The 15,208-nt window shown below is 42.4% G+C and overlaps 1 protein-coding gene across 1 annotated transcript in view; it reads left to right on the forward strand.

Annotated features, from left to right (window-relative positions):
* Positions 1-15,208, forward strand: part of LOC142955279 (receptor-type tyrosine-protein phosphatase gamma-like) — a 542,528-nt gene that overhangs the window by 397,198 nt on the left and 130,122 nt on the right. Inside the window, exon 8 of the mRNA XM_076096741.1 lies at positions 4,477-4,669. Coding sequence (XP_075952856.1) covers positions 4,477-4,669 — 193 coding nt within the window. The remainder of the gene's footprint in view (positions 1-4,476; positions 4,670-15,208) is intronic.

Raw genomic sequence — 15,208 nt, forward strand, 5'->3', positions numbered from 1 at the left:
TATGCTGTCAGAGGACTCTCGCTCTGCTGTGACCACGGCTTTGTGCTCTGATGGCGATCGGAGGCCGATGTGAAGGTGGGAGTTACAGCATGGCCTGGTGTCAGGCTGCACTGTAGTGCGTATACCAGTGCTGTCTGTGTTTGATCCAGAGCCGGAGGAAGGGCTGACGGCTCTCAGCCTCGTGTACTATTGCAGTCCACTGTGTGAGGAGAAACACGGATTGGAGGCAAGCCATTAATAGTAATCATTCACTCACACATACACCAACACACAGTAATGATGTCTGCAGCGCGAGTCAACAAACAGTAGGGCCAAACAGTTGTGAGCATTCTGAGAAAATATGCTCCTAATCTCACACACATTTAGAGGCACTGCTGATTTCACACTTTGAGTTTGCTTTAGCAAACATTTTAGGCCGTTGCACAGGCATTACTCATAGTCCCTCCTGACCTGAGGACTTTCTCCATCCTTAGAGGGAAAGGTCAGATATTTTGAAGTGAGTTTGTATGAGGTATTGCCTACATGGCTGTCAGCTCCCCCCTGGTTTGTAGAAACAGACAGTATTACCAGCACGGGAGCAAAGCAATGTACTGCTAAGGACGGGTACAGCAGCCAAACCTCATTTAGACTCCTAACAGAATCAATATCAGTTTAAGTGTACGCTGTATTTAGAATTCTTTTCCTTCTCTACCTTGCCGTCAGACAGCCGTTCCCGACGAGGAACTAAAGTCCCCCCTCCTTCAATTAAAAGCATAAAAGAAATCCCTGCGTGTTTCCAGCTTTACAAAGGCATGATGGGAAATGTAACCTGCTATCTAAAGAAGGCAGAAAGGACTAAAGATAAATCAGCAGTTCACAACAAAGCTACTCGTAGAAAGCCTTACACAAAGGAGCAGGCATGGATCTGTGTCTATTGCTGCAGTTGTGCCACGTTCCCTCCATCTCCAGTCTTTGTCCACCCTAAACCCTGAGGGTTTACCACGGCTCAGGCAACAGTGGAATCACACTCTGGCTTTTTCTTATTAATCCTTTGCTTTCACGCTCAGATTTGACTTTCATCATTTCCGAAAGTCACCCCTAAAGCTGGTCACCAACGCTGGCAGGCCAATGTTTTATGGGCGTTTTACATTTGTTTTGCGAGAGCTTGGGGGATGGGGGTGTGCTCATCCAAAAAAAACTGTCTGCCTTCCTCCTCTGCTGTTATTTTTCCCTCCCAGTAGGTGGGGCCTAAGAATGGGGAGGATCGTCGGCTTATCCAGGCATCATGCTTTGTTCCAAAGCAGGATATCTCACCTACTGTCCACATTGCATCATATTGTGATGTGGACATTAATGGTTTGAATCAGAGTAAAACTGCTAGAGCCACTGAGGGAAGTGATTTAGCATTTCAATCTAAACGCTGTGTTTCATTCAACACTTTGAGATTGCAAAGTTGACTTAGCATTTTCTTTAAAGGCTGTTAGCAGTCTTTTTACTTCATCAATCTTCATTTGTTTGTAATTCTCTGCTTTGGTCTTTGGTTCATTCTTTCTTTTTCCACAGCAGTGGTAATAGTTAGTAGGTCACAGGGTTCAACAGGAATGCTTTATTTTTTCACTTGCCCAAATGGGTCAGATATCTACTTATTTTATTTCCATTATGCAAATTTCTGAATTTCTTAACTGTTATCAAATGACAAAAAAGACTAAAGTTAGTCATCATGTTTATTCTGTATTTAAGTAAATGAATCTGGAGCTCGACCATATCCTCTGAACTACCCAACTAAACTCCTCTTTCCAGGATCATTGAAATGCTCGCTGAAGCTCATAAACATCTTTACCTGCTGCCATTTTCTGCCCGATCGGTACTGAGCATGTGCAACTCTCAACAGAGATGAGAAGGAAACAAGATGGCTCACTCCTTAGCTATTTACATCATCGGCTCTGAAAAAAACCAATGTGTTTCATTCTTTGCCCGAATGTTGGTGATTTACTAGCCTGAGATGGTGTTTCACTTGTCCCAGGTAAGCAGGCAAACCTGAGGTTTGAGGAGAGTCACTTCTGAAGTACAATTTACAATAATAAGTTAAGGACAATCCCTTCAAAATTCATTCACCTTATTTTGCTGTGGCTTAGTTTCTGTTTTTTTGTTTCTATTTCAGAGCACCAGATTGTTGTACAGGACAATCTGCTGTGCTCAGACATATCCTCACTAAGACATTTACCTTAGTGAGACTGAATCTGCCTCTCAACTTCCCTTCTCCAACACTTGCTTGCACACAAGCTGTTTGTCTGTGTGCATTGCTTCCAAACACATTGTACAGAGTATCCATCTGCCAACACAGACAGAAAGATGACACTTCAGTCACACAGTGCAAATCCATGTCTGGTTGCACGTCTTGCCACACAGCATGCATTTGACAAATGGCAACATGCAAGAAGAGGCCAACTTCAATATCAACCCAAAGCAGTACAAAATGTCCACAGCTTGATGAACAAGGCAGCTAAATACATATTAAAACTACTTTGGGAACCGTTTAACCAATCACAGCAAATACAGTGTACAAATTGCTTCTTGTAGCCACAAACGTCCTTCCAGAAGTACCTCCTATAGTCTCCCAAACCAGTCAGCCAAATCCAGCCGGGTGTGACACAATGTCAAACAGCTTTGGCCCATACATCGTTGCTCGATTTGAGCAGGTTTTGGGGTTGTTGGGCCAGTTTTAGCAGCACATGAAGTTGGGCCACAGTTGGCACCAAGAATCAGACCAGTGTACCTTGGTACCTCTGATTTACCATTCATTACTCGTCTGTCATGAGTTTGGCAACTAGATTTAGCTTTTTTGACTACCTTGGCATGGGCTCTTTCAGATGCCGTTTCGGCAAATAATGTGACAACATTACTTGTCACAACTCTTTATTTCAATGTGTTTATCAAAACACTGACTATTTCAAGGACTTGGCCAACTCCAAAACTATTTGTAAGGCCGTTTGGAGTGTGTCTGTGGTTGCTTTATGCCACAGACTGGCAGAACATGAATATGCAATCAGAACTCCAAAATCGCAATTATCCCCAGGGACAGCACTTCAGAGATGCAGGCCACTCACTGAAAGTTCATGTTTTTGAAGTAACAGGTCTGGGTGAAGGGTTGGCAGTTGACAAATTCAAACATCTCCTCTGGTGAGAGAGCTTTTGGTTGGAAACCCTCAGGGCCACTTCTCCCCCCGGTCTGGATCAGGGAGTCGACTTTTCCTCTTCCCTGTGATTGAATTGTCTGGTTTAAAGCCTGGAAAAGTGACTTCTTTTGGAAGCTGCTTATTAGAATTTTCTGAATTATCTGAATATGCAAAAATGCACCTTATTAGATTGTTCGATTTTCGTATTTTACTGTGTTTAATGACCAGTTCAATATGAATCTCTGTGTCTTTGTTCTATCCATATGTCATTCCATTCTGCTTTTACTGAACTTCTACAATGACATAGACTTTATTGCTGATATGTTTCTGGGTTCCGATCATGGGATAGACATTGGCTTTAACTGGTTTTAACCTGTCAAAGTTTTTATTGTGTTTTGTTTTATCTTCACATTATGTCAAATTTTGGACTTGACAGATGCACTTTTTTTTAAAGAATAGTACAACACTTAGCTTAGCTTAGCTTAGCAGGAAAACTGAAATCTGGGAAAAGTTCTAAACTGTACAAAAGCAGCTGCACATCACACTTAGTATCTAATTTATTACACAAACGGTATATTGGCAAACAAAAGCAGGGAGCAGTGTCTTGCTGGCGTTCACCTACATAATTCTACCTCAAACCACAAATAGCCATTTTTGTATTTTCTTTTTATTTCCAGATAACTTTAGAGAGAGCAAGCTAACTGTTCCCCCTGCTTCCAGTCTGTATGCTAAGCTAAGCTAATCCTTTCCTGGCTCTTGCACATTTAACCTACAGTTGTGAGATTGCTATCCATCCTCTCATTAACACTTTCAAAAACAAAAAGCTATAAACGTCACCATTTTGAATTCTCAATGCTGCTGGTGAAATATTGTTTTCTTTATAGTTTGGAATGATTGTAATGTTGTGTATACTATTTCAAAAGTGTCCCAGTGATATTCTTCACTATATTTACTCATTTATTTTCTACTCACGCATAAATACATATTGAATGAGTTCTTCATATGTTGGGATTATTGGTCATGTGTTTTGAATATTCTCCTCTGAATTATTATTTTTCTGTAAAGCCTTTGCTTTGCTACAGCAGTGACCCAGTTTCCTCAAGGGGATCATTCAAATGTAATCTTATCTTGTATTTTAATTAGATGTCTGCGTTGCATGCATGCAAAATATTGTATATTTTATAGAGTGAGTGAAAGTAGTTCTTACTGCTGTTTGATGGACACACAGGATGTGAGTTCTGCCTGCCACTAACTCCGCTTCTGTTCACTCTTTCCTCTCCATCCCTGTCTCTGCCATGCTCGCTCTCCCCGCCGGCACCAGTTGGAGGCTTTCTACTCGATCTTCACCACGGAGCAGCAGGACCATGTTAAGTCAGTGGAGTATCTGCGCAGCAACTTCAGGCCTATCCAGAGCTTGGACAACCGCCACCTCTTCAAGTCAGCAGTCAAAGACGCCTGGCTGCCCGACTTAACTGACAGCGGCAGCGGGCCGTATAGCACGGAGGCGTCTAAAGGTAGTGGTGCTGAGACTTATCACCATACATCTTCTAATTAAGAGAGAATGTGGTGTCTTTACAGAGCCTCTGGACAGTGGACACATCTGCACCAACACTAATCTAAATTATTAACAATTACTAGTTATTTAACCATATTTTTACTTTTCAAACTATACACTGATGGAGGAGACACTCAACTGTGTCAATGTTTAAATGTTTAAAATCTGAAATATTGCTGCCTCTAGCTATTTAAAATGATTATTTAGTTCTTATGAATGAATCATTAAATAGTTTTATGATAACAATAACAACATGATCATGTTGGGAATCTTTTAAGTGCTGAATTGAAGGAAATTTTAGACAAATTATATGTTCTTAATTTGAAATGTAGATTTATTTGATATTTTGAGTTCTAGAGGAAGAAACATATACACAGCAAGGTTACATCTTTATAAAAAATAATATCTTGAACTAATGCATATTACGTAGACTATATTACTGCTTTTAAGACTGCAAGTTATTCACTTTATTTGAGCGTTGAAATATGTTGAACTTCCTCCACCACTCACTGATCTACAGCACCTCTAAACTTCCCCTGGTTTCTTTCTAAGCTGCTCCAGTATTCTCACATTATTCCTGGATAGTGACATCTCCTAATGTTAATAAATGAGGGATATTCAGTGTTGTTCATGTGACCAGAGGAAACTAGATTGTTCTCTCCTCGTGTGTGTGTGTGTGTGTGTGTGTGTGTGTGTGTGGTCTGGCCGAGCTCTCTGTCATTTCACCAGCGAGCTGGGCAACTCCCCTAGCATAAGGCAGTGGGAGGCACACCAGCCGTCCTCCCACTCCTGCCTCATTACCACTCAAACAACACCACGCATTGTGCAGTGTGTGCATGTGTGTGCATGTGTGTTTTTCTCTGTATTTGTAAGTGCTCGCGTGTGGCCTAGCATCTGTGCTGTGTCAACTGTCCTAGCAGGATATGTCCCCTCCCTCCCTTCATACACACTTCCATATGGTCGACTAGGAAGGAGGAGCATCACCTAGATGTGAACACACACACCGGCACACATACACATGCACCGTACTGTGTGTGTGTGTGTGTGTGTGTGTGTGTGTGTGTGTGCGTGTGTGTGTGTGTGTGTGCTCTCCTGGCACAGTGTGCTTGCGTACTCATTCAGAATGTCCTTGAGCGCTGCAGTGGGACATGTTTACTGTTAGCAGATCTATAAGGCTGGCAGAGGAGATGCAAAGAGGAGGAGGAGGAGGAGGAGGAGGAGGAAGGCTGACTCTGAGAAAAGAAAAGAGGAGAATCAGAGCTGTAGAAACATAGCCACAGCTGAGTGGGCTTAGGAGGGAAATCTGTGCATGTATGCAAGTGTTCACCTGGCTTGTAACCCGACACCATGCAGACACAGAACACACAGGTACTGTTGTAAAATGAAAAACCTGCACAAATCATATACAGCAGCAGCTGAATTGCATGAGTCATTTTCTTACTTCCTGTGCTAATTTATTCAATTTTGCTGAAGCGCAGCCTGAACCCTCTCCTGCTAGTGATTGTTTCTCATCAGCAATGATGGTTCATTTACTGTTGTGTCCCTGAATGACTGGCAGCCTCGCAGCCTTTAGTGAGGTGGGAAGATGCATTTACAGAGGAGTGGTGTGTGGCTGTTGTTAAAACTACAACCCAACATTTTGGGGAAATGAAAAACACTTGTCTTGTTTTCTGAAGCAAATGAGAGGACCACTATCAGTTTAACCTGAGTGTCCAGTAGAGAGCACCTGTCATGGGGGTAACATGCTGACTGGAATATGACAGATCTGATTGTTTTTAGTACCAACCTGTCTTTTTCACGTCATGTTAGCTGGTAAACATGTGCAGCGATGCGTAGAAAAATGGAACAGTGGTTGTTTCCTAACCAAGAGGCAAAGTGTTGCGTCACCTCCGGGCCACCTTGGCAGTGTGAAAAGTACATTTCATAACTGTTGGTTTCAATGACAACTTTATCAATCTTTGCTGTTTTAAAAAATATAATCTGTCAGCCCCTACCTGCGTAAAGAGGGGGGGGGGGCTATGGGCCCTTCCCCCCTTCTCTTGGTGCCCTGGCTCGGACCACACCAATCTTCAGACTTCTACCTCTTGAAGGCCCAGATTGAATTGATATTGATCTTTTCATCTGACTCTTCGTCAGACAGCAAACAAACTTGTTTCCACAGTTTTAGTCACTTTTTTCACTTTAAATAGATGATGATAGCTCAGTCAAAGTCAAAAGGTGAACAGATGATGGGGTTCAAACTCCTCGGCTGACAAAAAAAAAGCGAAGACATTTCGTCCAAGGTGTTGGCCTTTTTGACTTTTGCTCATATGGCGTCTTTGCTTCCTTTTCAAAAACACTTTAAAAGAAACCTTTTTGCAAAGAGATGAATAGTTTACAAGCATAAAGTGACCTCTTCCCCTTCTCAAGTCTCTAAATGACTGAATATCAGACTAGCCTCGCAGTACACGAGTAGGGAGACATGAAAGCACAGCTGCAATGCACTGTAAGAGGGCAATTATATTTACATATAAACATACAATTATAATTACATGCACAAATATGTAATGGCATGACTATTGGAGGTTGTCTGACGAGGACTGTTGTGAAATTTGAGTTGCAATTGTGGACTTATGCCACAAGTAGGTCGATTTGCATTTTCAAGTATCTTAAGTGCCGACATTAAATAACAAGTTAGGAAATTCAAAAGATAAGATAATTCAATGATACACCATCATACAGCACTTCTAATAGATTCTAATTCATTTACTCTTAACAAGTAACATCAGAATCAGAATCAGAATCAGAACCGTTTATTGCCAAGGAAGTTTGCACCTACAAGGAATTTGTCGTGTATACACTGATTTTACACATCTGAACAAATCTCACAGGTGTTACCTTTGTTATAACACCAAAATTATTCAAATAGACCTTGTAGTTAGGGTATGCAATTTTCAAGCAGAGGCCTAAAAATAGCGCTAGTGTTAAACAGGTTCATAGAGCAGCATTTACATTGTTCACATCAGAAGACATTTGCTTTCTACAACCTAGCTCTTATTTTCAGAGTTTTTTCTAATATTCTTGACATTTCATTCACTAAGTGTTGATACCTGGGGACACAACACTGGTACACAGTTTGAAGCAACTATCTTCCTTCCCCTCTTCACTTCCTTCCTAACATCTTCATTGGATGACTGCCTTGCATAGTGCTTATAGCAGCAGTTATAGTTGTTGTGTTTGCGTAACCGCAGCCAGGCCTGTATAGTACTATGACTGATTTCCACCCAATCCCTCCAACTGCAAAGGCCCGCAGACCGACCCACAATTAAGACCCGGTCATCCATCAACTGTGGTCAACATGCTGCAGGGCCAAAGATGTCTTTTCCTCCTCCAAATAGCCTCTCAGAGCCATATGAGAGAGAGAGAGAAATAAATACCAAAATAAATAAAATACCAGTTTACCATAAATAATAACATGATTGAACATAGTATGAGTTATACCTACCTTGGTATAACCATAACCGCATCAGGGAGTTTCAACATGGCAGTGGATGCACTAAAAGAAAAAGCTCGAAGACCTCTAAATGCAATTAAGAGAAAACTTTATAATTTTCAAATCCCAATTAAAATCTGGCTCAAAATCTTTAACAGTGTCATCCAGCCCATTGCGCTATATAGTAGTGAAGTATGGGGTCCACTCAGTCATCACAGTTATACCCGCTGGGACAAACATCCAACAGAATCTCTACACGCAGAATTTTGCAGATACATTTTACACGTACACAGAAACACACCAACAGATGCATGTAGAGCAGAACTAGGCCGATACCCACTGATCATTAACATTCAAAAGAGAGCACTCACATTCTTCAATCACCTTAAATCCAGCCCCCCAGACACCCTCCACTCCAAAGCCCTCCAAACCCAAGAGCTGAGCCCAGAGAAGAGTCCCCTATGTCAGCTGGTACTGAGACTAACTGCCTCCTCTCAGACACACGGGGACCAGTCTCTCAACAACACTGCTCTCCAAACACCAACCAGAGTAAAACACATAACGCCATGTAAAGAAACCGATCTGGAACCCTGGAGAGAAGAAACTAAAAGACAAAGTAGATTAGAATGTTATCTGGCCCTAGAAAGAGATTATGAATAGTCCGAATATCTCTCTACTGTCAGAGATAGAAAGCAGAGACAGATCCTCACCAAGTACAGGCTCAGTGACTACAAACTGGACATCTAAAGGAAGACACTAAACATCCTGCAACCAAGAGAGAACACAATATGTGGTCACTGTGGGACAGGTGAGGCTGAGACAGCACTTCCTCCTAAAATGTGAAACATTCAATACAATTAGGAACATTTACTTAAAAAAAATTGACACCATAATTTCAGATTTTGAAAAATTTAGTGACAACTCAAAATTAAAAATACTCCTAGGAGAAGGAGATGGTAAGTATAGGAGAAGGAGATAGGACATACCTTGCTGCCCAATATGTATTAACATGCCACAACCTGAGGGACAGTGAGTGACCTGCACACACACACAGTACAGTATATATATATATACAGTTATATATATATATATATATAATTAATAATCAATATATATATATATATATACAGTATACAGTTATATATATATATATATATATATAATTAATAATCAATATATATATATATATATATATATATATATATACAGTTATATATATATATATATATATATATATATATATATATAATTAATAATCAATCTAGATGTTATATTAATGTTATTGTTTATTAATGTTATTGTGTATTAATATTATTGTATGTTTCATTTTTTTTATGCTTTGGCAATACTGTTTCTAAACTTTCATGCCAATAAAGCAAAATTGAATTGAATTGAATTGAGAGATACAGAGAGAGAGAGAGAGCCCCTCTACCCATGTTCTGTTCTGATTGGTCCCTATATCTCCATCACTCACTGTCATCCAGACCTCTCCCCTTTGAGTGTGTGTGTGTGTGTGTGTGTGTGTGTGTGTGTGTGTGTGATGGCCCGCTTATCTTGGATGTAAGCCGTGAGAGGGTCTCTTCATCACCCTGCCAGACACACAGGGCTCCAAAACCCTTTCAGTTGTGTCACATGAAGGCAATATGAGTTGTTACAGAAAGACACACACACACACACATATCTACAAATTACAGTCCACCCCTGACAAGGAGGTGAAAGGACCACATGAGTGCCAGCTTAATCCAAGGACTTATTCAGATAGAGGAAAATATCAGAGAGGCCCAGGGTAGTTAGTATAGCTTAGCACAAAAAGCTAGCATAAAAGTGAGAAAAGTGCAACTAACAACTCTGCACATCCGTTGTATGACAGACCAGCATCGCTCCTTTGCTTTTTATTATCTATGTGGGCTATTATCTATTTGTCTGACGTTAGTTTTATCACCATGAGCACCAAACGGAGGGGTTCTGCTTCATACTTTGTATGTCGTCACCTCTCAATCTGACAGCTGTGACGTTAGAGAAAGGAGAGACGAGGGGTACGCTCGTAAATTCACAACTCTACGGCAACATTCAGTGTCCACTCGGCAGATCTGCTCCACAAATGGTTGTTTTGGTCTTTGTCATGGTAGTGTCTGTCTGAAATATGAAGTTAGGGACAGACAGACAGCCAGAACAAGCTTCTCCTCCATTTACTACAGTGATCTCACCAGCGCTCTCTCAAGACTTCAGAGATTTTTAACTTGAAGCGCTCTTTTTCTCTAGGCGGCCGCTAACGCTCTCTCCTCATTGGGAACAATTGAAAAAAGAAAACGGCACTATGTGGACACAGGCCCTTAGATCTTTTATACTATCTGCAGGTTTCTCCTCGCAGCAAAGTGACATTCTCAAAGCTTCTCAAATCTGACCCTGAGTTAGTCTGACCCTGAGTTAGTCCGACCCTGAGTTAGTCAGGCCCCGAGTTAGTCAGGCCCCGAGTTAGTCAGGCCCCGAGTTAGTCCGGCCCCGAGTTAGTCAGGCCCCGAGTTAGTCCGGCCCCGAGTTAGTCAGGCCCCGAGTTAGTCCGGCCCCGAGTTAGTCCGGCCCCGAGTTAGTCAGGCCCCGAGTTAGTCAGGCCCCGAGTTAGTCCGGCCCCGAGTTAGTCAGGCCCCGAGTTAGTCCGGTCCCGAGTTAGTCAGGCCCCGAGTTAGTCAGGCCCCGAGTTAGTCCGGTCCCGAGTTAGTCCGGTCCCGAGTTAGTCAGGCCCCGAGTTAGTCCGGCCCCGAGTTAGTCAGGCCCCGAGTTAGTCCGGCCCCGAGTTAGTCAGGCCCCGAGTTAGTCCGGCCCCGAGTTAGTCAGGCCCCGAGTTAGTCCGGCCCCGAGTTAGTCCGGTCCCGAGTTAGTCCGGTCCCGAGTTAGTCAGGCCCCGAGTTAGTCCGGCCCCGAGTTAGTCAGGCCCCGAGTTAGTCCGGCCCCGAGTTAGTCCGGTCCCGAGTTAGTCCGGTCCCGAGTTAGTCCGGTCCCGAGTTAGTCAGGCCCCGAGTTAGTCAGGCCCCGAGTTAGTCCGGTCCCGAGTTAGTCCGGTCCCGAGTTAGTCAGGCCCCGAGTTAGTCAGGCCCCGAGTTAGTCAGGCCCCGAGTTAGTCCGGCCCCGAGTTAGTCAGGCCCCGAGTTAGTCCGGTCCCGAGTTAGTCAGGCCCCGAGTTAGTCCGGCCCCGAGTTAGTCAGGCCCCGAGTTAGTCAGGCCCCGAGTTAGTCAGGCCCCGAGTTAGTCCGGCCCCGAGTTAGCCAGGCCCCGAGTTAGTCCGGCCCCGAGTTAGTCAGGTCCTGAGTTAGTCAGGCCCAGTACACCTTCCTCATGACAGACCTATAACTTGTGATGTCAGAAAAAGCTTAGGTGTAACTAAAAGCATTAATGATGGGGCTCTGTTCTGTTTAAGGGTCCCATACCAGTGAGAAAGCACAATGGCATAGCACACTACTCCTAAATGGAACGCAGATATTATCATTAATTTGGAAGGGCAACTTCAGTATTTTCAAACCCCTATTCTTACATATTTCTTATTTCTATCTATTGTTGTATCTAAGTGACTAACGGGGATAATCATTTTTGAAATTGGTCCAGTATTGAGCGAGGACGCTGCAGGCGATAGCCGCTAAATACTGTAGGCTGCAATGGAGGCAATTCCTCAATGCACATGCACTAAAAGTGCATGTTTTTTTTTGCCTCTGACAGGTGTCTGACAACATCATGGAAAGAGAAATAAAAGGTATTTATTTGCCTTTCGTTCGATTTGGGCTGTTACCCTTTAACAATTGCTAAGAAATGCTATAAAATATCAACTTGTCTATTGTGAAAAGGGCCTTTTGTGTCCAGTAAGCTCATTTTAACCTACAGGATTTATGGTACACTGTATGCTTGAAAAAAGAAAACAAAAAAAGACCACCTTCATGCTCTCAGCCAGAGAGAACATGTGGTCCTAAAACAGCTGGTTTGTCTTTAGTCTGGTACTGAAGTGGTGTGGCCCTCACTTAAACATCGCATGTTGAGATGATGAGCTTGCTGACCACTAGGCTAAACAAAATAAACAGAACACTCAACATTGGCTACAGAAGAAATTAGACAGGGGGGCAAAATGTTTTCACCAGCAGGCTGATGTTTCGTGTATTCTTGGTTTACAGCAGACACAGATCAGTATTTAGCACACAGCTGCGTAAGCAACAGAGAGAAACAAGAAGCCGCTCAGCACAATAGAACAACATTAAACCACCACCACTTTAACCTTAGATATTACAGGTTTACAGTACGAGAGGAGCCGTCAAAAAAATCTTACTCGATTTGAATGTGTCTCATCAACTCTGCAGAATGACTGTAGGCCGCAGTACCATCACTGTATTCTGTTTATCAGAAGCCTTTACAGCTTCTGTCCCCCGTCAGGCAGAATGAGACACAGCCAAACGTTGATGCTCACATGTCAATCAGTTTGCCATCATGAGCATGAAGGAGTAAGGAGAACTTCTCTGAACTGCTTTGTGTTTGGGCCCACAGAGCGTGTGAACTGGAGCCCTTCTCTAGCCGAGCTGCTTCGGAGCACCAAGACTTCTGCTGGCCTATCCGCTTGACTTCCTGTTGACTACTTCTCTAACTTATTACCTTATTTAACTGCACTTTGTGAACATTAGTGGTTTTAATATTCTAACTTGTGCACACACACACTCACACACTCACACACACACACACACACACACACACGGTATGGCCGACTGGGCCCAGGTTGATATAATCTGTTAAATACGTTTGACATGCATAGAGGTCATTCTCTGCTTGACTTCCAAATGATGTCTGTGTGTGTGCATGTGTGTGTGGTCTACTTTGTGAACGTGTGTGTGTGTGTGTGTGTGTGTGTGTGTGTGTGACTAATGACTTTAGTAATGCTAAGCCACATGGGGCTCGACTGCTGGTTATGAATAGAAAAACTCCACTGCAGCTCTTTATGAGCAAGCTAATCAATTTGGTTCCACCAGGCAAGTGAGCCCTATTCTCAATCAACCCATGTTCATCATCAAATTACTTGCATTTGCATAATATGATGCAGTGTTTGGAATAATCATTACATGCATTGTTCAATGCTACTCCCTCTTTTCCAACAGTGAGTCCTGTAACGAAATGCTGCTTTACATGCGCTTTACACTACAGATACGCTGACCAAAGTACGTGGACATTGAAACATTCCACCAATATGAAATGGTTACACGTGTCATTCCATCATTAATCTACTGCTGGGACAACCTCCACTCTTGTTTGAACGCTTCTCCACAAGATTAGCTCCCGTTGAGCCACTAGAGCATTCATGATGTCACACTGATGACGGGTGATGAGGTGTGGCTCACGGTCGGCGTTCCAGTTCATCCCAAAAGTGTTGGATGGGGTTGAGGTCAGGGCTCTGTGCAGACCAAAACATGTATCTGTAGAGCTGACTTTGTGCATGGGGGCATTGTCACGTTGAAACAGTGACCCGTATACTGTGTGAACTACCACTGTGTTCTGTAGCATTGACAGTTCCCTCCAGTGGAATAGAGGCCGTCATCCAAACCATGAAAAACAGAGAGCCTCAGATCATAAGTATACAAAAAGGGACGTTCACATACTTTTGGCGTTTAAACTTATCGCTCTGAATTTCTGCTTACATGTCAATAGGAAATCAGAGGCGGTTTGTTTTAAACGGGATTGAAAGTTGAAGTATCAGAATGACGATACTGAGGAGAATAGTACTCTGAATGTTCATATAAAAGATGATATTCTTAATGCTTGTGTGTCTCTTGCATGAATTAAACTGATACTAAAACATTGAGAGGGGTAAAGTTACCTGTTCTATACAGTAAGTATCTATTATGGTACATATTTCTACATCACTTATTCCATCAGTTCAACTAAGTCTCCTTTGAATTTGAAAACTAGCTCTCTTTGTATTTGTATATCAAATTTTTATATTTTTAATCTTTTTTCGTAAAACAAAAGATGATGTGTTAATGGAAGCTAGTAGCAACCAATTTCAACCAATATTATCGTGACATATCTTATCAGTGTGTAACGTGTGTATCGAGGGAGGTGTGTGTGTGCTACACTATAAGCCTTCCCACTTTCTCTTGTTACAATCAAATATGAAGGATTTGACATGAATTACTTATAAAAGTACACCGCTCAGATATTCTGTTTCACTGTGGAATACACAACAGTACAGAAGATAAAAACATGCTAACTTTCGTTTCACTGGTTTTATTCTCTAATAAATCCCAGTCTCTCCTACTCTGCTTCCTTTTCTTTTCTTTCTTTAAGTGATTCATTCACCTTCAGTGAACAGAGCTGAATACCTTCTGAAGATGTGTCACCTTAAAAGCCCACCGGGGATAACGCCTTTCCAGTTGATCGAAGGCTTTTAATGTGAAAGTGTCAAGTTTAACTCACTCAGTCGTAATGCTGATGAAATGAGTCTGTGACATGTGTATGTATCCGGTAAACATGGGGGGGGAACAAAAGACCTGTGTCTTATTTAAACCTGTTTCAGTCAAAGCATCAATTCAGTATAATGTGAATTTACAGTAATAATTATAAAATGCTGGATATCTGAAATACTCCATGTATAATGTTCCAGCTGAGCAGAACATCTCACTGGTCAAACAGAGACATCTAGTGGCCAGCAGCAGCCAGTGCAGGGCTGCTCCCATCAGAATGAATGGAGGGTTAGTATGCAAGAGTGCTACATTCACAATAAAACATACAACGTTTATGTGTGTGCCTTCAGGTGTCCTAATGCCACATATCTGAAGACAGAGCAGCACGGTTGCATTTTGCCTGAAGGCGACTATATATGAACCTGTGTGTGTGTGTGTGTGTGTGTGTGTGTGTGTCTGGAAGATTCAGAGTGTCTCACAGAAATATTAATAACACATGAATACAACTCACGCTCACTGTCTCTCTCACTTTTTCCTTCTTTCTCTTTCTGTCTCTCTCTCACAAACTATCTCTCCTTCTCTCTCCCTTTACCTCTCT

This window comes from Anarhichas minor, unplaced genomic scaffold, assembly GCF_050575085.1.
Source record: "Anarhichas minor isolate MPS153535 unplaced genomic scaffold, ASM5057508v1 ptg000023l, whole genome shotgun sequence".
Classification (NCBI taxonomy): Eukaryota; Metazoa; Chordata; class Actinopteri; order Perciformes; family Anarhichadidae; genus Anarhichas; species Anarhichas minor.